The 27,964-nt window shown below is 37.6% G+C and overlaps 1 protein-coding gene across 3 annotated transcripts in view; it reads right to left on the bottom strand.

Moving 5' to 3' along the window:
• ZSWIM6 (zinc finger SWIM-type containing 6) overlaps positions 1–27,964 on the bottom strand; it is a 106,894-nt gene that overhangs the window by 23,166 nt on the left and 55,764 nt on the right. Inside the window, exons 2-5 of one of the 3 annotated variants that reach the window (XM_068177341.1) lie at positions 25,672–26,028; positions 16,238–16,386; positions 15,570–15,720; positions 3–200 (exon numbers count right to left, since the gene is read on the bottom strand). In XM_068177341.1, coding sequence (XP_068033442.1) covers positions 3–200; positions 15,570–15,720; positions 16,238–16,386; positions 25,672–26,028 — 855 coding nt within the window. The remainder of the gene's footprint in view (positions 1–2; positions 201–15,569; positions 15,721–16,237; positions 16,387–25,671; positions 26,029–27,964) is intronic. The other 2 variants (XM_068177342.1, XM_068177343.1) reach the window with 2 other exon arrangements.

Below are 27,964 nucleotides of genomic sequence, written 5' to 3'. Positions count from 1 at the left end.
ACCTTGGTTAGCATTTGCACCCTGAGGCAAAGCATTGGTTAAATTGGGCAGCTCGTTTCCATGGTTTCCATCTTCCCAGGGACAAACATCCACACTGTTCCATTTTTTCAGCTGTTTTAGCCAACTGGACTTCTGCTCCAACTTGCAGTGGGGATTTAAGACTATACACATCCACAGAGCACCTGATTTTAAAAAAATTGCTAAATTATGTTTTCTATTAAAAATGCAGCAGCCAATAACTAATTGTAAATTTCTACAGCATATACTTTTTCTCCACTCAAAGGCTACACTGCTTGCTTCCCAGCTACACTTAACACCACACAGATTGAATTCCTGACACAGGCACTTGGGCTGGCGTGGCCAATCTGAAGAAGCTGAAAGATGGTACCAAGCCAGCCTTTTCAATTAAAAGGCAGTAGTAGGTCTTTTGCATTAGAAATCCAGAGTACCCAGTGTACGGCTTATCAGACAGGAACATCAGTCAAAGGTAAAAAAGAATTCACACGAAGTTACAGAAGTTACACTAACCAAGTTTTTCTTCTAATTCCTGTCACAGAAGTGAATGTTGTTTTTTATTAATGAGAACTATGTATCTTTCAACTTCACATTACAGGAAACAAAGACACAAATTAGTAAGGCAAGCACCTTGTAGACATATACTTTCACACTCAGAACCCATCAGAAGTACTCATGTAATTCATTCCCAAACACATCTGTGTTTCAGATAACCAGTACACACTAGTTTTGTGCAGTGTGATAGGAATAAGACATTTTTATGGCAATTATTTCAGCAATTTGGTTACTCTAGAAAATTTGTTTTACATTTTATGTTTAGGGAGTTCCAAGGGAAGGCTAATTTGTGCTGACATATCACATACCACCACTTTGGAAACTGCTCCCTGAGACTGTATCTAGTACAGCAGGTATAAATGCATCTGAGTATCTAGAGGCAATTTTCAAATGGAAAGGTTTTTCTCTTGATCAGCTGTCCCTTCACCATAACCACGACAGAAGCATAAAGACATCTGAAAGTATTGTTTAGCAATAGTTCATTTGCTCATTAAGGACATGCTTTATACAGTAAAAGAGTTCATGAGAATATGTTTAGACTATACAATGTTCATGACAGGCTGGGAAAAAAACCCAAAAGAATAAGAATGCTGCTGGTTCTTCTAGGATAATAAATGCCTCCCATTCTGGGATTCTTTTGCTAAATAAAAATGCAAAATTGATACCCAGGGCAAAGGCCATCACATCACATTCATTTCTAAAGTAACTCAGGTAGGCCACAGCACAGAACTCAGTGGAAACACAGCATGATTCTTACTCCTGCTATTCAACACAAACATGCTGGGGGAAGCAATATTAAAAAAAATCTGAAAACCAAAACAAAATACAGTATGTTACTCTTCAAAACACCAGAGAGACACTAAACTACTGCAGTTTATTACTGCACAGTAGATTAGAGTACAGCAATTTTTCTGGATTCAGGAAGTGTCTGAAACTTGCCATGAGGGTGAAAAAGGCCAATTCCACTTTTAAAAACTTATTTTCTCATTTTAACATATTATTTTTCTTAGACACACTTGCCAGCACACTTCACTCTCCAAAAGGAGTCAAATTACAACTGGTTCTTACTATTAAGCATCAATGATTCAGTACTGCCCAAGACAGAATGACTACATTTCTTGCAATCTGAAAGACAAAGTACAAGATGCAGCACATCGGAAAGCCTTGGAGAACAGTTGTGGGCGTGCTTATATATTTTCAAAATTGAGTATTACTTGAAGGCATTACACTGTACCTCTCAGCATCTAACAAAAAAACCCAAGCAAAACAAAACAAAAAAAAAAACCCAAACCAAAACCCAACAACAGCAACAAAAAACCAACACCGAAGAACAACGAACAAAAACAAAACAAAAACCCAAAAAACCCCAAAACAAACAATCAAAAAAAACACAACAAAATCAAAACCCCCAACAACCCACCATTGTAATGCTTTGTAACTAGATTCCCAGTGTAGTCAGACTGATGGAAAAGCAAAATGGAATATCTTAAACCCACTCGGCAAGTATTTCAATCATCCATCAAGGGAGAACACGCACAACAGTGGCGCACCATACCCCTACAGCATAAGTGGCCTTTTCTTTTTCTCTACATCTGAGGAACACCACTAGAGGCAAGACAATTCACCAGCCTCCTAAGGAAGCTCCACTACCCATGTGGTACATATATAAGGCAGGAGAGGGCAAGAAAACCCAAAGGACTAAAATTCTTTAAAAACATCTGTAGTTTCATGTGGGAAACTATGTCAAGGTTAACTACATTGTTAGCAGTCATTGTCCCTGAAACTCAGGCAATTTTCACGTAAAGAACGAGTGTATTTCCAATAACCTCCTCAAAATCCACTTAAAATTTCAATAGAACCCACAACTGCACCCATCTCCCTATGACTTCAGAGAAAGCTGCATGCAAGATCTGAGGTCTCAAACAGCTTTGATGGCTGTTGATTCCCTGCAGGAAGAGGAGTGTGAGACAAAACTCCTCCACCAAAAGAAAAAAGGGAACAGAAAGAGCTCCTATAGCACTACAAAGCCTACCATCTGGAAGAAGGATGCATAATGCCAATGACCCCACATTCTTCAATCTATTTGGATTTCTAGGTCTTTTTGGTTAATTTGGGTTTTAGTAAGGTTTTTTTTGCTGTAGTTTTTTTCCTTCTCCCCTCTCTCTGTCCCTGCCCCAAGCATACGCATTTACCTCTATTCATATCTTTTCCTACTTCTGCTCCCTAAACACCTTCCCCCTCCCCTGACACGTGTTCCATTTTGGCTTTTTCAATTCACTGATTCCTGCTCTGCTCCTCACACTGAAAAGTCTGAGGAAAATGTTCACTTGTGCCCAGACTTTATCACATGTCAAGTGACAGGAGCCTGGAGGATAATCTCATTTGACTCTGATGCTGCTCAGTGGAAGCCCTCTCAAACTAGCCCTTAAATGTCAACACCAACCTGAAGGTATGCCCTAGTCTCGAACAAGAGAGTTTCTATTTCTACTCTCATTGCTCCCATTTGGGGAAACTGCTGATCATGTTTACCCTTTAATACAGAAAAGGCCTACAGAAAAAATGAAGGACAGGTATTCATAATTTGCAAGAAAGGTATCGGAATCAATTTCCAGTGACTTCAGCCTAAAAACTGCTTTTGGCAACAGCTCATGCTCCAAAGAAATTGGAACACATTCCAAAATACATTCCTACCATTCTTAAGTTTACATGTTTGATTACATTTAATGATGTCACCAATACAAACACCAATATGAATAGAAGTCTCATTAAAAAATAATACTTTTTAAAAAGAGACACCAAACCCCACAGAAAGTAATTGTGTTTACAGACTGCCTCTCTCTAACATAGCTCTCTCTCATTCCTATCTCCTTTTCCCCAGATTTTTTTCCATACTTGTTCTCAGCAGGCTGACACATCTGCCCCCCACCCCAAACTGCATGATACTAGAACACAAGTGAAGTTCTTGTTTAAATTCCTGGACTCTAACCTATGTCTTTTCAGTATGAAACTCCTCACAGTATGGTGCTAGAACAATCACAATTCAATATACAGGAAGTTTTCCCCAGAAAATATTTGGAAAAAATTACATGTTGCAACTGCAATTTGATACTAATTTCACATGGGAAAGGGTATTAGAACTGTCACACTGCAGTGAGGAATTGCCTATTTTGATTCAACACTAATCTCCTGACCTGAAAAAAGGCAGCTTTGCCAAAATAGACCTCCTTTTGAAAATGAATAATTATCATTCATCTTTAGTGTTCATCACACCACCAAAAAAAAAAGAGAAAAATTTACATGCAGGCCTTCCTTGTATGTACAAGGGAATACCAGTACTTTTATGTTTCTCTGGATACAACCATACCTTTGAATTTATGGGACACCATGTATTTACATTGATCAGGATTTAAATACACAAACTGAAAAACATTAAGAGCATTAAAAAGTAAAAGTAAAAGCAGATGTAGTATAGAACAGTAGGATCACTACACATCCTCTGTACACAGGTATCCATGAAGCTGAAGGAAGTGAGTGCAAGGGATGTGTACAGACTCTCCCAAGAGATTAAGCATCGCTCAATTTTTCATAAACCCCATTGTATTTTACTCTTGCCCCAGTAAGTGGGAAGGTGGTGATGGAAACAATATTAGGGGGGTCCTAGGACACTGATCATTACCGAGGACCCAGCATATAGTTCTGCTCATCTGTTTGATTACACTCCTTTACATGCTTTTCCTAAAAATACCATGCTATCTTCGTCAGGGCTGCTGTACAGCTGAACTTGGGTCAGCATTTCCACACTCACAACACCTGTGTAATCAATTGCTAAGACTTGGCCTTTGCTTAGGAATTATACATTTCATATACTTTCGATCAAACAGTGCATTTCCAAAATTAAAATATTCAAGAAACAGGTGATGTAACATTTCTTTGCCCTTTCCATCAATGCACAACTTCATCGTAAAAAATAAGCTACAGGAGTAGTATCTGACCATTTCAAAGAAAATGAAGCCAGGTAATCAAAATCATTCCCTCTGCCAAGAGACAAAACAGCTTCAGCACCTGCTGCACACTTGCCACTGTGCCCCACTTGAGACTAATCAATTCTATTACAAAAGCATAATCTTCCAGCACTGAAAGTGCCAGAAGAAAAACAATACTGGCAGACAGAACCTTTGAACGCTTTGAAGTACAAGTGTCAGCAAAGGAGTTTAAAGTGGTTTACATCTGCATTTTTAACACATACTCACTTTCACTGGGACAGCCACTTGGAACTTCTAAGAAGGTACTGTGTGGTGTTTATTGCTTCTGAATGAGAAGGACAAGTGCCTTCAGAATAACTGGCAAAGCCACTGCCCTTCTCCAGGCATGGAGAGATCTCCACCAGAATAAAGCATAATCACAAGTCCCACTGGAGACTGCTCCAATTAACAGTTGCTTTTATAGAACAGTAAAGATAGGCACAGTGCTTCAGGGCTGTTCCCTCTTCAATTAGAACATCAAGGAAAACTACTCTCAGCACTCAGCTGCACCCAAGCTGCAATTTTATTCACAAAAATTCCTTATTGCATTCTGGTTTCAATGTTTAGCCTTCAGAAAAGGTTTTCTTTGGGTGTTCTGTTTCTTGGAGAACAGAGCGTTTCATTTTGCAGTAATTCATTCTGTTACTGAATTAAACTTTGATGTACTGGTTTTGACAAGTGCTTCATGCTGATCGTATTGTGTATGATAGCATAATCACTCCCCTTGCATTTCACACTAGCTGCTGATGAACACAATAGATTACCTGCAGCACTGATGGCATGAGGGAATCACTGCCCTTCTGCAGGCTAACCTCCAAGCACGCATTTCAGAGAGGGGAAGTGTTAAACAGAGACAAAATAAAATGCCCAATTCCTTAAGTTTATCTTCTTTGCTGCCTGCTGCTGCTATAAGGGTTAAAGACACATGTGCATTTGGCTGAAACAGCTATTATATCTGGAGATTCTATTCTAAGCGATCAGTAAGTAACCACATGGTCTGATTTCTGTGTCAAGTAACTACAAACTTCTGCTTTCTCCTTCTATGTTTTCAACTTTTAACACAATGGAATAAGGAACTAACCACACACTTCTGACATTTTGCATGAGCATGTTGTTCTAGGTTATGACCTTTAAAGAATGTTTTAAAAATTCTTGCATTTTTGCAGACACTCTGCCATTTGACCAAAGGTTTTCAAAGAAGAGGAATTTACTTGAAAGGTACAGTTTACAGTGTGTCAGTGGACTACGATCTCCCCAGTAGAACATTAAGGATATGTCACATGTTCATTAGATACCCTGTATGCATCTATAGCACTCTATAACCTAACCACTGTAGCAAGACAGGGCTATTAGTCTACAAAGCTAATGAAAAGTATAAAGAACCTGCAGATGAACCTCACTGATTAACTTTCCTCAATATTTAGAAAACTATTTAATCATTTGTTTACAATCAATCAACTGAAGGCAAAAACACTGCTAATACTAACATATACAGTACAAAAATAGTCCTTTATCTTAACATAACTCTCCACAATTTTAACTAACTGCCAATATTTACAGCTAGATGGTGAACACAAAGTATGCTCCTGACCAAAATATGTATCAGATATTTTATCAATTACTTTACCTAGCTATACACTCTCAGTAGTCACAGTCTATCTTCAGAGACTTCAAGGATTTTCAGAAAGTTGATGTGACTGTAACTATAAATGCATTAAGCTACTTCCATGTAAATTTATCCTTGGGATGAATTAATTACTCTCACAGTTAATTTTTAAGGAAGAGGCAGAAGAGGAGATGTTTGTCCAATAAAACAAGGTATTAATAAAGCAGAGACATGAAAGTACCTCTCCTTCACAAAAAAAAAAAAAAAAAAAAAAAAACCCAAAAAAAAAAAAAAAAACCAAACAACAAACCCCAAAAAACTAAACAAAACACAAAAAAACCCACCAAAAGCACAGAGCAAGTGCAAACACTCCCTTGCATACTGGGAATTACAATTGCCACAACTATTCTCACCGAACATAACTAATGCACTTTAACTGACCAAAGGAATATGTTTTGATTGTCTAGTTTGAATTCCTTCCTAAACTTTTTGTTTCCCGTGTCACTTTAATCTGCCAGTCCAAACATGACTGATGAGTTTTTACAAAAACAGCGTACTTCAATTACAAATTCATACAACAAATACAACTTCTAATCTAGCACAACACCTGACCAGCTTACTGACTACTTACCGCAATGCAAAATTCTAAGGTTATTTCTAGTTTTTTAGTTAAATTTATCCAGCTCCAATTGCAATTTTCAGCTATCTTTTGTGGGTTTAGAACTGTCTTCCCTATAAAATTTTTAGTCTATGTAATAGATAAATTAAAAAGTATTTCCTTTGTCTTGAATTGACACACCAAAGTGGACTGATATTCTTGCACCTCTCACTTCCAATTTTTGAGTTTTTTTTCCAGTATTAACTCAAGACAAAAAAAAGGAAAATTGCACAAAGCCAGATGGCTGAACCACAGGTAAAGCTCAGAAGTCAGTAAAGACTCAGTTATTCCTCCCCATGAATCAATCATTTATCTCTAGCTCTGGTATTTACTAGAAGTGGCATTGGAAAATTGAATGGCAGCCTGTTGTTAGTGAAGTATGAAAAAACACACTAGGGAAAAAATAACACTAGTTATCAGCTTGGCTTAGAGTAAAACTCTGTCCTTAATCTTTCCAGACATGATTCCACAGTTAGGGCTGCAATGAATTGCACACCAGCTTCAATACACAACAGTTTTTAGGACATTTGTAAGTAAATCAGTTCAACATCACAGGAATAAAAACAACAACTGCTTTAATGTGGGTACTTACAAAGAATCTGAAGTACTATCCATCCAACTAAACAGAATGGAAATGCAACTTTCTGTATAGCATTAAAAATAAACCCCTCTGTTGCTTTGTTCTTTTAAAAGTTTTCTAAGCCTTCTGATCTTTACAGATTTTTACTGGAGTTCTTACGCACTGTTTATGTAAATAATGATTGTTTTGTATTCTTCTTTGTGAGAGGAGAGAATTGACAGACTGTTGGTTTGACCAATGTGGTTGGAGAGGTAGCAATTTCATCCTCCAATCCACTGTCACTTTTGCAATTCTATATATTGTGAGGTCAGAAATAAAAGTTACTTCCTTTTGCTCTTTTGATCTTAATGTTAGTGTGTGAGTTATTTCGTATCGTAGTGCGACATCCCTCAAGCTATGCTTACACACTAAAGGTAATTACTGTGACCCTTATTTCTGAAATCTGATAAATGCCACAGGATTAGCTCAGCTGATTAGAGTATGATACTAATTACACAAGTTTGTGGGTTTGATCCCCACATGGGCCATTCACTTATGAGCTGGATTCAATGATCCTTCTGGGTCCCTTCCAACTCAGAATATTCTGTGAAATTACCTAAAAACATTTTTACTGTCATACTCCGGCCTCACACACACCCTCATTTCAAATACTATTATGGCAATGTCAGTAATGGAGAAAGAAGGAAATGATCCCCAGAGAAGGTGGACAAAATCCATCTTTGCAGAACAGCAGCCTGGCTTCATTCACTGAGGAGATGAAGGTGACAGCACCAACCAGACACTGTAGGGCCATGACAGCAATTTAAGTTGTCATCCATAACTCAGGTCTTAGAACAGCAAAACTGTTGCTTGCGATGCTAATTCTGACCCACTGTTACTTTAGCACCTCCAACAACTGAAATCATTCAAAGACACTGACATAAATCAACACCTTGTTCTGTGATAAATCAGGTGTCACCTTAAGTGCATGACCTGAGGGTACATGTGTTTCGTAAGACCATGACAGCTGAGACCAAACAATATTAATGTAACCACTACTTAAGCAAAGACAGCTGACTGGATATGATACAGTTTAAGACACAAATACGTGTAAGATACCACTCTACCTAGAAGGTTCCACAATGAATGACCAAGGGAAAGGGTGTCTCCAACCTTCCTTCAAAAACAGGGCTTCCTACAGCTTTCATTTCAAGGCCAAAAATGCCCTATGTGCAACTGACTAATGTATACCTAGAAATCTGAAGTTAACTTTATTTTCTACAAGTGCAGGGCATGGGTACTTTCTTTAACTTTAAGGCAATACGTGATGCAATTCTAAGTGGGGATACTCAACAATATAAAGACAATATGCATATAAACTTGGCAGTCAAATTTCATACTTAAGAGTCTTGTGGTACTGTTTTATAAAAACAATAAAATACAGGGGTAAGTAAATATCTCTACTACACAGTTGACCCTAAAAATGGATTGCATGAAGTATGCAGGTCCAGAAAAATGGTACTAGAGCACCAAACCTGTAACAAATGCTTAACTTTATCCATTCTTTTTCATGCCAGCCCTGGAGTAGTCATTAAATCTGGCACCAGGAAGGAATTTCTCTAGAGGCACACTGGCAACAACCTTAGCTGCTTTTGTCCTTTTTCCCCCTCCACTTAAGCACTAAGCACAGATAATCTGTTCAGAACAGCTGACATGTCCCATTCATAAAAGTTTGTCTCTTAACTGCAAAGGGAAGGAATGCCTGAGACAGAAATATAGATAGAAAATAGCTTCATTCAGTTAAGGTTAAAAGAATCTAATGTACTGTTTTCTAGAGATGACTATAAATTTTTACAAAGAAAAAATTCAGAGTGGTTTCCAAATGAAAAAAAAAAAAATTATTTAACACTTGATCATTAGTTTGCTCATGGCAAAATGGTAATTGAATCTCTCTTAATTAGCCTACAATGATTCCTTTCCTAACCTCAACATTTAGAATTAAGCTTTAGAGGAGAAGCAAAGTGTTACTAATAAAGGTCTAGGCATGATCCATCTAGAAATATATTGTACTATTTCTCTGTATCAAATGACCTTGTAAAATGGCACTTAACTTTTAAGACAAAACTATATCATTCTAATACAGAAAATGGTCTAAATACCCATAAGTGTGAAATCAAAACAGACTATCAGCCTGACCCATCATTAAAAAGTCATATACAACAAAGTACTAGTGAAAACCTACTAAGAACAAAGCTATGTTATCCACCCAAGAAATTCCTTTATAGAAATAGTCCATTTAATATGCTAGTATATATTTAATATATAACAGAAAGGATTGCAAGAATGTTACTGGGAAGAGCTTTATCACATGAATTAAGCTCATTTCAATACCATAAGATTCCTACAATTAAAACACTTTAGATTCCAATAGGTGGTTGACGTAGAGAGATTATGCAATAAATGTGGAAGGTACCCAGCTGAACATAGAGAGTACCATTTAAGTTCTCATCAACATCATAAAATAAGATGACCAAGAGAGACCTCCATCAGCATGAAGCAAAACCAGAACACATTCACCAATTCTGCTCACTGCCCCACCTTGCCAAGGACCTCTTTGGACACAACCTCATCTCCAGGACAATACCATCTTACTTCACAAGAAACTAACCCTTGATTTTAAAAAACTCCAACTCTCTTCCCCCTTTAGAAGTTGTTAAATATCAAAATGGAGGAAATCTACTAGAAGTGTTTGTTTGAAACATGCAAATTATTCAAAGTTTATTTTCCTTGAAGATAAGCAATAGGATATGAAGATATTGAAAATGGTAGTTCACAGGAAAGAACCTGATTCTGTAATCTACACGTTGACAAGGTGTTGGGCTCCATCAAGCAGTAAATACTTGTCTTAGATTCTTCTACTTGACTGCTTTCATCAGATTAAGCATCTGGGATTTAATTTAAGAGTTTCAGCTTTATTAAGCTGTCACAAGAGCAGCCCTACTCTGATAACAGTAGATGATCTAATTATGGTCTGGTTTAGGGTTGACAAGTACAATGATTCATTCACAGCACATGAGAAGTAATAAAAAGTTGTTTTGCATTACAGCTTTCAACAGGTGGACACTTTTTTAATTTGTCACTTAGCTTTTGCTAAGAGGACTGTTAAATTGCAGTAAGAGGTCAATGGGGCTTTTAGTTTAAATGCAATCCCCATATTTAAATGATCTGTAAGGGCACAGTGCTCAAGTGGGAACACTGTGTTTCACAGTGGGCCCTGATGGTGACATGCGACTTTTGTATTCAGGTCCTGTATTATCCATGTGGCTAAAGGGCTTCCAATTTCACTTCACAGCCAGAAGCCTGCAGAAAACACCAATTACTTGCAGATCCTATTTGCCAACAAAACAGTCTCTTCCCAGTGTCTGGCAGAGCTCAATATTTAATTCCAAAGCAGAGCCTCATAGCCATCATGATCACTGGTTTGGAGTACAAGTCAATTTTCCCCCTTCTCTTAGGGAAATCTTTTCATTTTTGATGAGAACAAGCAACTTTTATTTTTCATGGATGAGTATTAATGACTTACCCATCTACTAAGATTACACAGTCCATTTTTTTCCTCTCTAGACTACAAAGCAAGCTTTCCTTCAAATCAGAGATCTCAGCTCAACAGGTATCAGCAGGTATTTACTGTGCATTTCCATATCCATACTCCCATTTTACCAATACAATTTAATTTAAAGGCAAACCAAGGGGCTTTAGATAATTAATCATTATGACTTCCTAAACTCTTCAACCATGGTCACCATGAGTCAAACATCTAAAGATTAGCATGTGAAATTTATATACTGGGATACCACTTAAACAGCAACATGAAGAATTCCAACTCTGCTTTAAACTCTGCAAAGTACAATTCATGTATTACTGTGGCAAGCTGGAAGTAATCACCAGTGCATCACTGAAACTGCATCTAAATTCTCCCAGTTTGAAAAGTATCTGAGCAAGCCTTAGAGCTCTGACCTGTAACCTTTCTAATAGTATACTTCTGATATTCAATAAGCAGCATATAGCTCATCCCATTTCTTGATGTAGAACAGGGAAATCTGCTAGGCAATTATTATATTCATACTCCCTATCTAGAGGTTTTAAAAAACAACTGCCTAGTTATGTGGAAGGCCTTTTTTTTGTTAACATGATGCTTTTGAATCATGAGTTGCTCAAGAAATTACGAATGTACTAAAAAATTGCCAGATTCATACTTACACCTAATGTATTTCATTTGGGGGTCTTGAGTGGACATTTTGGTGATTTTTAGGGGGTTTTTCATTTTTATTTTAGGTGTGCAAGGTTTCACAGTTGTTGTTGTTTTTAAATCAGCACCTTCATTCAAACCCAAACTGACTCTTACTGAAATCGGCAATTTACCACAAACTCGAACAGGAACTATGATCAAAGCTCAGTGTGATCCTTCCACCACCCTTGCCAACACCCAATGCCAGGCAGGAGGCATCACTTAAATTCTAACAAAAGATTCAAATGACACAGTCAAGGAGCAAAGCTGAAGTTATTTAAGTATGCTTAAAAGTCTAGGCCAAGATGGAACTGATTAAGTGGCCATATGCCCAGCAGTTGGCAGACAGCATACCAAGGCAAGCAAGAGAGCCTTTATTAAGCAGAGTTTATACTTACTTTGTATATCCTAAAATTCTCCCTGGCTGCCTACCTGTGACATACGTGAGAGTACAGCTAAAAGATTTCTTTAAAAGACATATATATATATATATATATATATATATGCCTCTCCCAGATTACTCTGAACAGGTAATAAAAAACGTTAAAAATGCAGAGGCCCGTGTCTCACACCCTCCATTACTATTTTGGTTCTCTGACACTCTAGGAGATAACAAGACAACAGTACTTTGTAACAACATGATAGCACAACTGCTTTAAACTCAGTGTCTGAGTTATGATCTGTTCTAGTAGAAGACCTATGTTGCTGGGGCCACCCTGATTTTCCCTCTGCAGTCTGCTATTTTAACTCTGGTCTCCCTTAAAATCTATTTGAACTTTTTTTTTTTTTTTTTTTTTTTTGAGATGCAAGTTTCACACAGAAAAAGCTATGTTTAATGTGAAAACAGGGAAAGTCAAGCAAAATAAGATCATAGCAAAAACACTGCAGAAGCTTGTAGCTTTCATATCAGGTACAAGTTAATCTGGAGCAATTCACACAATTAACAGCATTTTGGAGGTAACTTGCCATGCACTAGTGGAAGGAACCAAGATATCCTATCAGTGGGGAGAAGAAACAGACAGTTTAGAATCACAGACACTACCTGGAGATGGAAGAACCAAGTTCTACCCTTTGCCTACTGCCCACCTGATGTGACTGAAGTGTATTCGCAACTGAAACCATGGTACAAGATCAAGATATTTTGATTCTCTTAAGAGGTGTAAGAGCAGTCCAGAACTGAAACAGACTGCAAATACAGCAGCTCAGGTAGCGGTAAGGCTGGTTTTTGGAAGTGACATGTAGAATTCTGATTAAATAGAGGTAAACTAAATTCAATTAATCCAAAAGAATTTGTTATTTGATGCTGTAGACATAGATTCTACCTCCTCTACCTTCAGACAGGTGTTGTCAAGAAAATGATATTAAAGAAGACTGATGAAACAAGAGGAGTCCCTACAAAAATTTAAAAAAAAACTTTTTTTGTTTATTGACAGCATGTGGTAAGACTGCTACAAGTAACAGATGGAGAACACATTTCTGCCTCTCCCACCACCTACCAACTCAACACACATGAGCAATGAAGCATGAGACTCTCCAGGTTTCAGTATCATGGGATACAATTTTGTTCCATGTAGGTCTAACTAGGTATGTGCCTTGCTTGGCAAAAACTGTTATTTTTTGGCAAAAACAAGGGATCATAAAAATGGTGGTTAAACTTGCAGTTGTTTCTAGACTCCAACAGAGCTTTGCCTGCTATGATATTAAGGATTTTGATCACAGAAGTATAGATAGTTAGCAGTTTATTAGCCTAGTGCTTCTATTAGAGTGAACATAATTTTTGCTATACAAGTTATATCCAATCTTTGCAGCAGGTTATAACCTGCTCTGCAGGTTATATAGCACCAGTTGGTATGTGATTCAATCATGATCATTTTTGACCTCTAAGAGTGCAAAAGTTAAGTTTTGAATTTGAGACTTCTAAATAAAGCATATTACTTGGATTTGACTTCATTTAGCTCGATTTTGGACCTTTAAATTACATTAAGAGCATTATGATATTTGCTCTCTTCTTTACATTACTTACATAATGTCTCATAGGACATCAACTGTAAACTTTTGCTTGTTATTAAATGTTTTTATGTTTTCTGCCATGTAAGTCAGGCACAGCCATATTGATCAGAACACATCAAAACAGACTTCTTCCAGTCTACACTTGAAAAGCCTTTCCAGAATGAGAACACAGGTTTCTACTCCAAGTTCCATGAATCACAACGCAGTTCCATTTAGGCCATGTGTGTCTTCAGTTTGCTTTAGGAAAGCCTCCAAGACGTTTGTAGTAGGGTTTAGAATGCTAAGACAGACATGTTAATACATTCATTCATACACTCAGTGAATTACCTTTCAGAGGAATTAATTAGGTTTACCACTATATTTTAAATAACTCAAGTTGTCTGTAATCTTCCACACACTTACATATCTACTAGTTAGTAGTTTGTTACAGTACTTTATATCTAGGAAAGCAATGCTTGTGGTTACTTTCTATCTTTCCTCTCACTGTGCCATCCTGAAATACTGTTACATTCAAGTTATATTGATTCTTCCTTCAGGTAACACCCTGTATCAATACAGGCTGAGGCTGGGAGGGTTTTAGAACAGCCCTGCAGTGAAGTACTTGGTGTTACTAGTGGATGAGAGGCTGGACATGACCTGGCCATGGGCACTCAGAGCTCAGAGAGCCAAACATGTCCTGGGCTGCATCCATTGCAGTGTGGGCAGCAGGAGAGGGAGGGGATTCTGCCCTTCTGCTCTGCTCTGGTGAGACCCTACCTGCAGTGCTGCATCACCTCTGGAGTCACAGCACAGGAAGGACAGGGACCTCCTGGAGGAGGTCCAGAGAAGGGCCACAGAGATGACCAGAGGAACAGAGCACTGGCCATACAAGGAAAGGCTGAGAGTCAGGTTTACTCAGCCTGGAGAAGGCTCTGGGGAGAGCTTAGAGCACCTTACAGTACCTAAAGGGGACCTACAAGAAGGTTGAAGAGAGACTTTTTACAAGGCATGTAGTGATCAGACAAAGGGGAATGGCTTTACAGTGAAAGCTGGAAAGTTTAGATTCAGTATTAGGAAAAAAATTTCTTTACTGTGAGGGTGGTAAGGCACTGGAACCATCTGCCCAGAGTAGCTGTGGATGCCCCATCCCTTGAAGTGTTTCAAAGCCAGGTTGGATGAAGCTCTGAGCAAACTGGTCTGGTGAAAATTGTACCTGCCCATGGCAGGGGAGTTGGAACTATGTGGTCTCTAAGGTCCTTTCCAACCCAAACCATTTTACAATCCTGTGATGAGATTCTTAAAGATTTTGAAACATTTTGAATTAGTAATTCAAAACTGTATTAGTGAGGTCCTGAACACTTTACAGGCATGTGTCCTCAGACGTCATCAGTTCAAATATACCTTTCCCATTTCAGCCTGTGTTATTCTATTAATTGACCAACAAGGTCATGTATCAGGTAACCTCTTCTGTACAGCAATGTTAAATGTTAGTCTTCTGTATTTTGTCTCCTTTCTTGCTCAGCAATTGATTTCTTAATTGTGAATTGGTTTCTTTCCAGCTTAGCACTAGAGGCTTATGTATTTCACCTAAGCTGTGTAGCTACATTTCCACTTTTTGCTTTACTCTTTCTAGATCCTCTAGTACTTAGTGTTGGAATTGAACTTTTTTTACACCACGTTCCCTCTCCTTCAAATGCAACTGTCTCAAGCTGTAGATCAGAAATTCGATTTTACCCAAACTTAACTGAATAAAAGAAAACTGCAGAAAACTCTAATCTGCTAAGCCTAGAACCATAGCAGAAGTTTTTCTCAACTCCAGGTATGTAATTGTTTTTTTTATTATACGTATGAACACCTAAATGAGTCTGTGAATTTACCCAGTTCATCCCAGAGCTGCCTATACTTGTCAGTCATTGTAGTTCCTTGTTGTCTCCAAAGCGACAGACGGGGGTCAGCCATGAACTGTTCTGTTATCAACGTCAACATGCGAGCTCCATTTGAATCTCTCATTTTTAGCATCTCTCGCACCTAGGAAACGAGTCTTTTAATACAAACTTGAAAAAAAGCAAAGAAATTGCAGTACAGACAATATGCTGCAGTGTTAAATATTCCCCTTTTGCTAAGTTAGAAATGCAATTTATATGCGTGATGGGAAATTAAGTAGAAAAAACAGTCTGCCTTCCCAATTTTTAACAAAATTTTGAGCTTAGTATCCAATTGCAATTCTTCAGAGAATTTTTCCACAAGCAATCCACAGGTGTATTATACAAACTGCTGTAAGGTTTTCCAACATTTTGGGGGTAGGAAGGAAGAAGATAACAGTAAAGCTGTAGAAGCTTGAAATGGTACTTCATATCCTTACACTGATCAAGACACATCAGATTGTAGTCCACTGCTGTACAACTCTTGTCAAGTTGCCATTGTACTCCCAAGACATTGTGTTATTTTAGAACAGCAGAATCTAGAACTTTGAGTAAGATGCAAGCAAGTACAGTCTGGTTTGGAGAACAGGGGAAAGAAAAAAGGTTCAGAGTACTCAACACACCTTCGCAAAAAGCAAATTGAGCTGCTTCCCTGATCCATGGTATCCACCCTGGGAAAGGAAGAGTTTAACCTGTTCTTGGACTTGTTCCTCATCCAAATGCCAGCAATTTTCATCATCTATGCTAGCACCTGCTGTTGGGTCAGGAGCACCTGCAAACAGCAAGAAAAGAAATCATTATGTTCTATATGAAGAAGAGAGGTTCTTGAGTCCAGGGCAGAGGACTACTGCAGGGGGATTTTTTTTTTTTGTTTCTTCTTCTGTTTTGGATGCCTTGATTTTAATCTAAACAGTCTTTAAAATAAACTTAAATTTCTTCTCAGTAGTCTTAAGCACTTAGAAATTATACCTATGAAAAGGCATTTAAATACATAATATTCTCTTCTCTAACAAAATATTAGAATCAAGGTAAGAGTTTTTCCTCCCATCTCAGCAGCTACACTAGAATGATTTTACAAAGAAAATTAAGACTTTGAATTATATTTCTACCACTGTGATGTTAAAACCACTCTCCCCAAAACACCTGTGTAATTCCTGTACCTTCAGCAATCTTGCTCAGGTTTAAGTGACTGCTAGTGAGCGCTGCTATTGATGAACATGAGAAGAATCATCACATTGGTGCCTCTGAGCTGTGATGGCTCTGCAAAGCTAAACAAAGAGTAAAAAAAATCCCCAAACATACCCAAAGTCTTAAAGCACTAAAGGCATTTCCAACATAAGTAAGAGCTACAGATACTTAAGACTATGCTGCTTTCAAAGGAAGCTTTTTTACATAGGCAATGTCATCTGCACAGAGTCAGTTTAGAGCGACTCTACTTGAATTAGCCCAGTGTCAAATGAAATTACTAGATTCACATCTGGCAGTGCTTTGGCCACAGATTGCCATAATGCAGCTTTTGCAGACCAGACCAGTGATGTTCCCTCTCTTAAAAAATTACAAACTTAACTAAAACAAGTTCTTTCACCATCTAGTAAACTATATTTTTCTGAAGAACCCTGCACCTCCACTGGACATTTTTTAAAAGGTCTTCAAACTGAACAGGATGAAAAGTACTTATCTAGAGTGTTGGACTCAGCTCAAGGTTGGGCATCACCATACCACATATCAGTTCTTTTAAGCATGGCTGAGACTTAAGTTGACTTCACATTTTAATTTTGAACTTATCACAGCTGCATAACCTCTATCTCTAACTATGAAGATGTTACAGAAATTGAATCACATTCAACAATCACTCTTGTTGAAATCTGTGTCCACGTTACCTCTGTAGAAAAAAGAAAATACTGCCAGGGAAGGAAAATGACAAACTTCTAAAGAGCTGTGATTTTTAATAGAAATTCTAAAAACTTAAAAAACCAAAATAGCTACAACTCTATGATGTATAGGGAAAAAACCCCATTGATTCTATTGATTCAAGCCTTTGTTTCACAACTGCAGCTCTGCCATGAAGGTGAAGCTTTTAAGTGGTCACAGGAAATGCTGAACTCTTTATTCAATGAAAATATGAACAGAAGATTTAGAGGGTCAGAGGGATGTCTTATCTACAAATTGCTGAGACAGTAAACAAAAAGATGTTCCAGCTCAGTAACTTCCTATACTGCCTCAATTTCACAGCCTAAAGCCGGGAACACTGCACTGCTGTATATATATACATGTATGTGTTTAATTAATAAGAAATTGTGTCTTTGGAGGTGTGAATAAACTCTCCTGCTTTCCACAAGAATACAAAAGTGTCTCAGAAGACAGGAATCAAGATGACAGCATAAAAAACAAGGAATCAAAAACTTGCTCTTCTGCAAATGTTTCTGTCTTCAATGTATTAATTTTAAAGGGCCTTCAATTCTGTCAGCTACATGAAACACATACTGATAAGTCTTTGGTTGCAAAGAACAAGATAAAAAGGAAAATCAAGCCACACAAGGATAAGCAGTGCAGCTGTTGGACAGACCCAGGTTTGCAGTATCACCTTGCAAATACTTTAAATATTTCATTGCTCTAAAACAAAGAGGGTGAAGAGGAATATAAAAGTAACAGTATACAAAATACACTTAAATTTGTCCTTACTTCAAGAGATTTATCTGTAAATAATCTTAGTATGGTTTCTTTCAAACTGAATCAAAAATAGCCCAATATTCCTCAGCTAAGCTTCCCTATTTAGGGAGTGAAAAAAATATCCTTCTAAAACTATTTACACTTTATCAAAAGCTCAACTGTCATTTTGTGTTACAAGGTTAGAAAAACAATAGAGCTACCACGGATTCTTTAACAACATGTTTTCTTTCACAAAAATAAGTATGCCTGTTACCCAGGGGCACCAGCATTGCCTCCACCAAGGCTACTCCTGCCAGTACAGTCCCAAATATATCTTAAACAGGAGCACAGGATCACTGTATTCACACCACTGTTACTTGCAAGCCATTAGGCCAGACAACTGTAAAAGCTGAAGGTGCCAAAAGTCTGCTCCCTGCTGTGCTCTTCAGCACAGTATACAGATACTCTGACTCAGAATGATTTTCTTTCTTACAAGATCTGACATAGGCAACATTCAGTATGATCAAAATTTTTAATTCTAAAGAAATTTCAGTGTATATATAACTAGCACCAGCTACAGTTGCAATTCACTCATCTTTCAACCCTGTTGGCAGTCTTCAGCAATAGCTGTGGGCATGGGGACACTGTGTCTGATCAGGCACAAGTTCAGCCACCTTCCCACCAAGGCAGCAGCCAGGCATTCTACTGATGTTGCTGGAGAGGCCTCAGCTTCTGCTGCTTATCATTCTTGTTTTGGGGTAAAGACATGACCATCCTCCACCTCTCACAACTAGGCACTTTTCAAGTACATTAGGGTCACCTACATCCAGGTGACTCATCTAGCCTGTTTCCTCTCCCACTCAAACACATCATGGATGGGATTTCTACACTGGCATTTCTCTTCTGAAAACACAGGACTGGATGAATAGGTAAAGAGCTATCTGAATGAGCAAGAGGAGGAAGCTGCATTAGGGGCTATGAGAAGCCCTAGCAGTAGCTGTCAGGAAGGCTCAGGCTCAGCATTGAATAGGCAGAGCTGAAGGTTCAACCCAAAGGCAGCAGCTTCTCGGGGCATGGCAGAGCCCTGAACGAGCCCTTGCATTGGCAAGGCTTTGGCAGAAGGACAACTTGGCTGCAGAGAGGAACGAGGAACATGAGCAGTCCTGAATTTAAACTCTGCAGGGCACTTTGGTACCAAGGCTAAACCCTGTTTCCCCCTTGTAACCTGGGGATAAGTATTACTCATGTGCTTTAGAGAGATGTCATAAGGATACATGAGTTCACATTTGAACTATGAAAGTGAGAAGTACTGTATAATTTTACTAACATTAAAACCTGTAATTAAAGTGTGTCAGTTTATAGACACTAAACTAACATATTAATCTCCTTCTCCCCAGCCTCTGGCTTTTTAAACTTCTGCCATGATTGGTCTTTGAAATACACTGTACATCATGTACATACAGTTAAACACAGTAACTAAAGTCTTCATACCCAGTATACAGACACAACCATATATACTTACTCATGCTCTTTTACTATAATTAATAAACTGCAATCTCAGCAGTCAAAGCAGGAATACTGTGCACAACTGTTTGTGACACTGAACACCTAATAGTATTTGAAAACAGGGTACCGGCTTTTTACATTTAGGGTCATAGCAAGTTGCATGTTTAATATAATCAACTCCCAAGTTCTAAGAAGCAGAAGCATTTAAAAAACAAACACTTCATTCATTTACATTGCATTTAAAAGCAACTGCTTTCAAAATGAGCAACCATGTTTAAGAACTGATGCTGCACATGGAGAACTTAACCTTACAAAATAGAAGCAAGCAGGGAGCAATGACTAAAAATAGACTAAGAACCAATTACTCACTGGCAGATCAACAGGGAAATTTGGAAAAAACAAGCCAAACTGCTTCCCTGATCCTTATTTCTGAAGCATCACAAGAGTTGACTTCAAATAAAACCATGCCAAATTATTCACTTGTAGCCATCCACACTGATATTTCCTTGAACTTTCTAATAAAAATGTCATTAATTTAAGTTTACAAATGAACTGTAGATCAGTTACATTTTATTAAATGTCATCCCATGGTAGCATTAAGGAGAAGATATGGAAAAATTATTACAAATAAAGAACATGACAATGACTATTATGTGAAGACAGAATTAAAGAAACCCATCTAGAAACCAATGCTGCTATATGCTGATTCACAACAGAATAGTGATTGATTTTAAAAACACAGTGTACTTGAATTATTCTAAACAATAATAACATAATAGCAAAGATCATTAAAATAATTATTCAAAAATATTATTATGTCTTTAATTCCCCAAATGATTCCAAGTTTAGACGTAAGTCACATAACTTCAGGACTTTTGGGTGAACTATTTAACACCTGTTCAGCAGCTCGCAGCACCAAAGGAAAACAGCAAATGCTATGAAGCTGTCAGTGATAACACAAAATGTGAAGGCGATGCTAAGTTGCTGAGGAAAGTTAATTAAATCCCAAAAGGTTTTTTAACTTCAAAAAATTCTGCATTCCCTCTGTATATGCAGCCAAACATGCTGTATTATCTACTAACAATATCTAAACCCTCCTGCTAAAATCCACATCTCACAAAAATCCACATCATCATAAAGCAGTATGTTTCAAAACTTATTTGTGCATGGCAGATAAGAGAACTTTATCAGTATAGTTAAGCATACTTTATTTTAATTATTTACCTTCCATGTCTTTTAGCAAAATCTCACTATTTTTCACGTAACAAGTTTTATATTTATGTTTAGTGTACCTGAAAAAACCTTTCCTAAAATATTAATTTCATAAATTATTTTTCATGTTACTTTACAGCTACCAGTCTTTATTTTTACATTCTACTACTTATTTACATTTAGTTAGGTTTCTTGAATTTCTCTAGTTTTGGCTACTCTTATTTTTACTTCCTCTCCAGATCTGGCTCATCAAATAATTCTCATACTAAGCACTTCACTTTCATTCGTCTTGAAAGAAAATTCACCTGACATTTGCTGCATTCTTCTTTTGCAATTAGACTCTCAATCAATTCTGCACTTTAGGCAGGGGCATATGAAAGATTCCATAACTTTAAAAATAATTTATTTTCTTTAACATTACACATCTTTTTACTAGCAGATCAGCAATACATTTTATTCAGCCCTACCCTACTGCACAATTTTCTACTAAAACCTCCATCATTCCAGTTAAATACATTAAGTACATCTAAACACATATTAACCTGTACTTCCAGATTGCCCCTTTGAACTTAATAGTTATAGGAACAATATTAGATATTCAGAAATTTTCTTTGAAAGCTTTTTTTGTAGACATTTTCTTCCTGAATGCCTCCTCCAGCACCGCTAATATACATTGCAAATTAACATTTGCTGAGGATGCACCCACACTTGCCTGGACAAATGGAGAAAAAAGTAGAGAAACAAGGTGCCTGTCCTTCTCAGAAGATGAATATACTTCAGCTGCTTCTTCCCAGAACCTCCCTCTTAAATTTGAATTCACCTATATGTGGGTCTGTGCTGGCAATTGACTTTTACTGCGAATTGGAGAATCAGAGTATGGCAGAAAGTCTAGAGATACCTATATAGTTCCTCCAAGAGCAGAGATTGCAACAGCAGCAGTAAACACTCAGGAAAAGAAAGAGTACAGCTTAAAAGGTAAAGATTAAGTAAGTTTGCCAGGCTGTCCTTATACCAAAACCAGCAGAGCCTTTTTCACTATGCACATAATAAAAACCCAATGTTAATACGAGACTAATATAAAAACAGACCTTCCCTCTCTCCCTCCACCCATCCCACAGTTACTTTGCTATTTCTACTCAAATCCTCATGAACACAGTTTGGCCTTCCAATCAATTTAATGAAGTGAGAGTTTCATACCTATGATAAAATAACAAATCCAGCTGACAATCTGTTGTCATCCCGACTGCTCTCTTCCTAGACTACACTTTCTCTCCTACAATGGTACAAAAATTAAAAGGGAGAAAAAAGCCTCAGCTAAGCAAGACCAAAAACTACATCCAGCTTCCTGTGAGAGCATACCTAAATCAAAATCCAATGTGAAGCCAGCAGTTCTGCAGTACAAACACCAGGAAGAGTATCAATACATGCAGTTGTCTTCAGTATGGATTACACACCACAAAACTCCAGTTCTGAGATCATCAATAACATGAACAACTGTGACAGTGTCACATGAAAACAGAGCACAGTATCTTCTCAAAAATAAGAGGTGCTTTTGCACTCTAAAAATATGCAGAGCACTCTTGCAATGACCACCAAGTGAAAATAGCATGGCAAATACAGAAAAATATTCCCATTAAATCACTTGTCTCTCCTGAAGAAGTTAGCGACTAGCCAACACATTCTTGTGATTTTGTCAGCATCCTCTTATTTCTTCCTGCAATGAGGTTCATCCATGAAGCAGGAAAGGATATTGCATCATTTGTGTCTACCAAGAAACTCAAAGGGATTGGTTACCTTAAACCTATGTCTAAGTAAGTAATTTCACTAATTCCCCCAGTAGCCTCCTGAAAGGTGGCCAAAGACAGTTATTGAATGCTGCATAACACAGTTTTGAGCAGGTGAAACATTATCCAATTAGCTTTTTCTTTAAAGGAGAGCACTGATGTTGTTCCATCTAATCATCTCTCTCATCAGCTAGCTTATAAGGAAGACAAGACAACTGTGGTTAAAGCTCTTCCAAGTCCCAGATTATTCAAACATACAAATAAATACTATTCAAGAGTTGACTTTTTTGTATATCATTGAATATATATGAAAATTAGAACTAGTACAGTGACCACAGAGGAAAAAAAAAAAAAAACACACCACCAAAAGAATGGAAGTCTTATATAGAATAATACTGAAATTAAACTACCTCTAGGCAACACTGAAAAGAATTTCCCATACAACTCCAGATTCAAAATTTCTCTTAATCAAAGCTGTTTCAGGTGTTTCTGAGCCAGGTCTCCTCTACTTTCAATAAACAAGTTTTTCCAAGTTTTTCTTCTCATTTATCTTTGCCTTGAAGTAGAATTTCATATAAGTTCTCTTCAAACACCAGTTCAGTGACGTCAAACTGTTCAAAGCAAGACAGGTATACAAGGCAGTTTTGTGCTACAAACTCAGTATCTTCAGCACAGGAGATATGATAGAGTAAATGGTGATCTTAACATTCATCACCCTATGATATTAGAATCAGAAACATTTTAGTTGGTTACTTTTCATAGAGTTTCTTTTGTTAACTGTATTTTTTTTTAATCTAGGGAATTTGATTAAAGATCAAATGAACAGAATTACAGTATGAATCCCAGAAGAACACTTCTCTACCGAAGAACTCATTTTTTCCTTACAAGAACTATGTAATTTTTTAGTATTGTGAACACAAAAAAATTACAGACCATAGTTTTATGTGTGTCTGAGAGGAAAAGCAGAAAACTATATGAAGTCTTTTATAACCCAGTCTCCTTTGGTAATAGCAGTTCATTTTCTTATGTTTCCTGGATTTTCTATTTTGGCTTTTGGCATTTTTGTAGAAAATAAGTCAATAAAGACATGCTGCAATCTCACTTACTAGGAAGACAGAAACATATGGAAGAAACATTACAGTTTTTTGGATTATTTTAAACTAACCTACTCAAATTATATTTGAAATGTCATAACTGATCATCAATTTAGAATAGGAAATAAAAAAAACTTTTTGCTATTTTCAGTGATACGAATCTCAAATCTTTCTCCAAAACTACTTAATAATAAGCCATACTGTCAGAGCAAATTTCTGACAGTAAATAGCTGACAAAGACTAACATGCCTATGACTAGTCTAATTTACAGACTTCACATTTATCAAGTCTGTAACAGCTTGTCATTTCTCTTACATCAGCCATAGTATACAGACATTTGTAACACCTGTCCTTTGTGTCCCACCCCTGCCTTCCCCTTTTCTAATCACCCTTGACTGAATCTTCTGTAGCCCTCTCTTACCCTAGTTCTTCCTTACCCATTAGCTCACTAATGTTCAGGTTGTTAGCATTTCTCATATGATACATACTTTCAGCTCATAAAATCTAAGCATGTTCCGCTGCCGCTTAATGTCCTGCCTCTCCTTTAGTTTCACTTCCTTTCCACTATCACCATTACACTCAACAACTACAGCAACTGCCTTGCCTCTGACCACATCCCCATAGCCCCCAGTGCCAAAAAAGACCACTGCTCCTGAAATTCACTTTCTTGCAGCATCACGTGTCTGGGCCTGCTAGGGTCACAGAAGCAAAAGGAAAACGTTTAAGCTGCAGATGAATTGTGTTATTAAAAACAATGCTTTTTTCCTGCCTACACTGTAACTAATATATCCATGGTTTTCTTTATCTTAATATTAAGCATCTTGGTTCTGTTTGTATTGCAAGTTCTTTGAGTAATGGTCATACCTCAAATATTTAACACAAGACCTGGTCCTGTCAATGAAAAAAAAAAAAAAAAGAGAGAAAAGATGGTAATTTTAGATATTAGGTAACTTATCCTTCCCCACTAAGTTGCCCTTATACTTACAGTTCTGGCCACCTGAGAGGACATTTCTATCAGGTGACCTTACAGGAACACAGGACTCTAATAAACTAGCTGGGTCACCTCAAACCCACAACTACCCACTCTCAGTTTCAGCAGGGCCCACAAAAAAGCCATATCAAAAGCCTCAAGTCAAACTCAGCACCCTTTAACACACACAAGCTGCTCACAGCAAAAAACAGCCATTAACATCATGTGCAGCAGAGAGAGCAGGAAAGATCAAGACCTTGGCTATGCTGTAACTGCTGCAGCACCAACAGGAAAAAAGCATCGAAATACAGTTTTTCTATTTCTTCTGACATCATAAATAAACCAAATCCCAAAAGTTAATAGAACTGTATTTAATGAATGACATAACAGTAACATCTCCTCGCTTTTATGCTTTGTTTTTAAAACAAAATTCCACAATCCAAGTGTCAGAAAACTAGTACAAAGAACAAAATAACCAGACACCACTTGTAAGTTGATAAAAGAGTTCCTTTAAGCAATATGGCTATACAAAGAACACCTCTACTCAGTTTTAACTAGTTGGAAAACACAAGCATGAAGCAGAGCAGGTCACTTATTAACTGAACGCTGAAAACATCAAGGTCATTGCTCATTGATGTTTCTTTTCTCTATTCCAAAGAGTATCATTTTCTAAATATTTTTAAATGAAGGTTCAATAGAAGAATCCACTTTAGCAAATACCATTGAAACACAGAATAATTCAGCATGGAAAACAGCTAGGCAGGTCACACTCCTTAATGCACAAAAAAAGCTCAAAACCTAAGAGGAAATGAAGCAAAAGGAAGGACAAGTATCAAACTCACCATGGACTTGATTGATTTCTGAATTCTGAGAAAGAATTTCATCTGCTAATTTTTGAGCAGTTGGCAAAACTTCTGTGTGGTGTACTGTGATCAAATACTGCACAAATTTTTGTAGTTGGTCTCTGTTCATTTGAAAGAGTGTCTCTGAAATGGGAAGATGCAGATTGACCTGATCTGGCTTGCGGATCCGGTATAAAGAGAGTGCCACAACGTGGGCACAGTAAAATATGTCCTTGTTTCCACAGCTACAGGTCACTGAGGTAATCTTGCAACGATCAAAGCTGATAGCTACATTGCAAACAGTTTCTGGCTCCGATTGCATTGCAGGCTCTGTTACTGTGCCACTCAAGTGGAAACCTGTGTCAGAAAAAAGACAACTTAATGATACATGTAAAGTATTATCTCTCATTATCAAGGAAGTTTTGTTAATGGAAAATGATACATCTCAAAGAATTTGCTTTAATTACAAATATGATTACTACTTTTTTCCATACATACCTCTTTCATCTCCAATAAAATCAAAAGGGGAGTAAGAAGTTAGTTTACAAGCCCTCTGCCATTCCATCACAACATTCACAGAAGTTTGACAGCAATAGAACTACTTGTTTGGTAATGACAGCTGCAGAAGCAGACCAACATTCCATCAAGACCAACACGAAACTACTCAGTAAAGTGACAGCAATTTTCCAAACCCCCCCACCAGGGAGCCTGCAGCATCCACTACCACATTTATGCATTGTCTCAGTAAGTGAGAAGGAAGTAGTGCACTCTAGTGGCATGAACTTGGGTTCTAGTCCCAGCTGACTCACTGACAAGTCACATATCCTCTTTGCTTTCACCTTTCCCACCACTGAGCTCATGCTAAAACTCACCATCACCCAAGTGATCCAGTAGAATGGCTATGTTTGTGCAGCATTTTGGACATGGAAACTGCTGCAGTTACCAATACACAGCATGTCAGACTTGTAACACTGACTGAGACACATATGCACTGATCCAAATGCTTATGCAGTTTGCATTACAGTCCTATTTTTTCATCAGCATAATAAGCTGATAAGCTGTGCTTTCGTACGCACAAGGCAAAAGAGCTAGGTTTGTGTGTACTGTAAGGGGACATGGTATATCCTAAGCAAGATATTTCCTTCAGCAAATATGTCACTGCAGTACAAGATCTCAAATGCTGAGGAGTCAACCTAAACCCACCTGTCTGTCCAACATGAAGGCCCAGACTTGGCTCTCAATGCTTTATCACTGAATAGCAGAATACAGGGGTTTCTTTTGGATTTTATGTAAGCATGATATTGATTTCAGCTCAAGCATTAAATCAGAGACACAGGGCAATGAAACTGAATTTCATATGCCGTACCAGCACTACATTTGGAAAGTACATATACAATCTGAGATGTATACAAGTAAGGTGTTATATAACAAATGTTTACAAATGAAACAATATGAACCCACCCTCCCCCAATGTCAAAAACTGATCTCATATTCTTGAAACACCAAAGAAGTGTACGGCAGGAAGCATTATCACATGAAGATGAGACATGGGGGGAGAGGAGAAAGCAATATATACATAGCTCTAATCCAAAATGCTGTATCCCAAATAATTTTTAAAAAGCTCTTCATCTTACAGGAAACAAAAAGGAAAATCCATTATTTTTTCCGTTTGTTTACACTGTATGTTTCAGAGCAGGTTATGCAGTCAGCATGACTGCAGTACTCTCATAATCTACCCTGAAGAAAGTCCTATGTGTATTGACTTTGACTACTTGAGAAAGTCATATGCGTATTTGACTAACATTGACTTTGACACGGGATGTTTCCCAGGTAATTAGGAGTCAAGGCTGAAGAGGCATTCAGTGTAAAGTGCACAGAGAAGAAAGGTAGTGGGTGAACAAGACCAGGATCAAGCAGTATTCTTGCTCTCACTCATCCTTTATTGAGAGAAAAGGAGTGGAAGTGCCCCTCACATCATGAGCTCCTACTCCTTCCTACTCTTTGTAAATACCTGGACTCCTATTAATTACAGTAGAAAAATCCCCAGTGAAAGCTTTTCTGTTGAACTGATGCAAAGTAGTAATAAAACAGACTAACCAGCTACTCTATTACCACTTTTAATTCATCAGTATATTTAAGCATTCAAAAAAGTTAAAACCCTCCTGGAAACATGAAGGTCTCCAGAAATACTCAGATCTAAGATCAGGCCGGCCCTTAAATCCCTGCACTGCTTAGATAGAAACACAAGTCATAGCTCCCTCTCCACTGAGGACTTTTTATTAAAAATTCATGT

This window comes from Anomalospiza imberbis, chromosome Z (assembly GCF_031753505.1).
Source record: "Anomalospiza imberbis isolate Cuckoo-Finch-1a 21T00152 chromosome Z, ASM3175350v1, whole genome shotgun sequence".
NCBI classification, from domain to species: domain Eukaryota; kingdom Metazoa; phylum Chordata; class Aves; order Passeriformes; family Viduidae; genus Anomalospiza; species Anomalospiza imberbis.
This window is presented reverse-complemented; position numbering and strand designations above follow the sequence as displayed.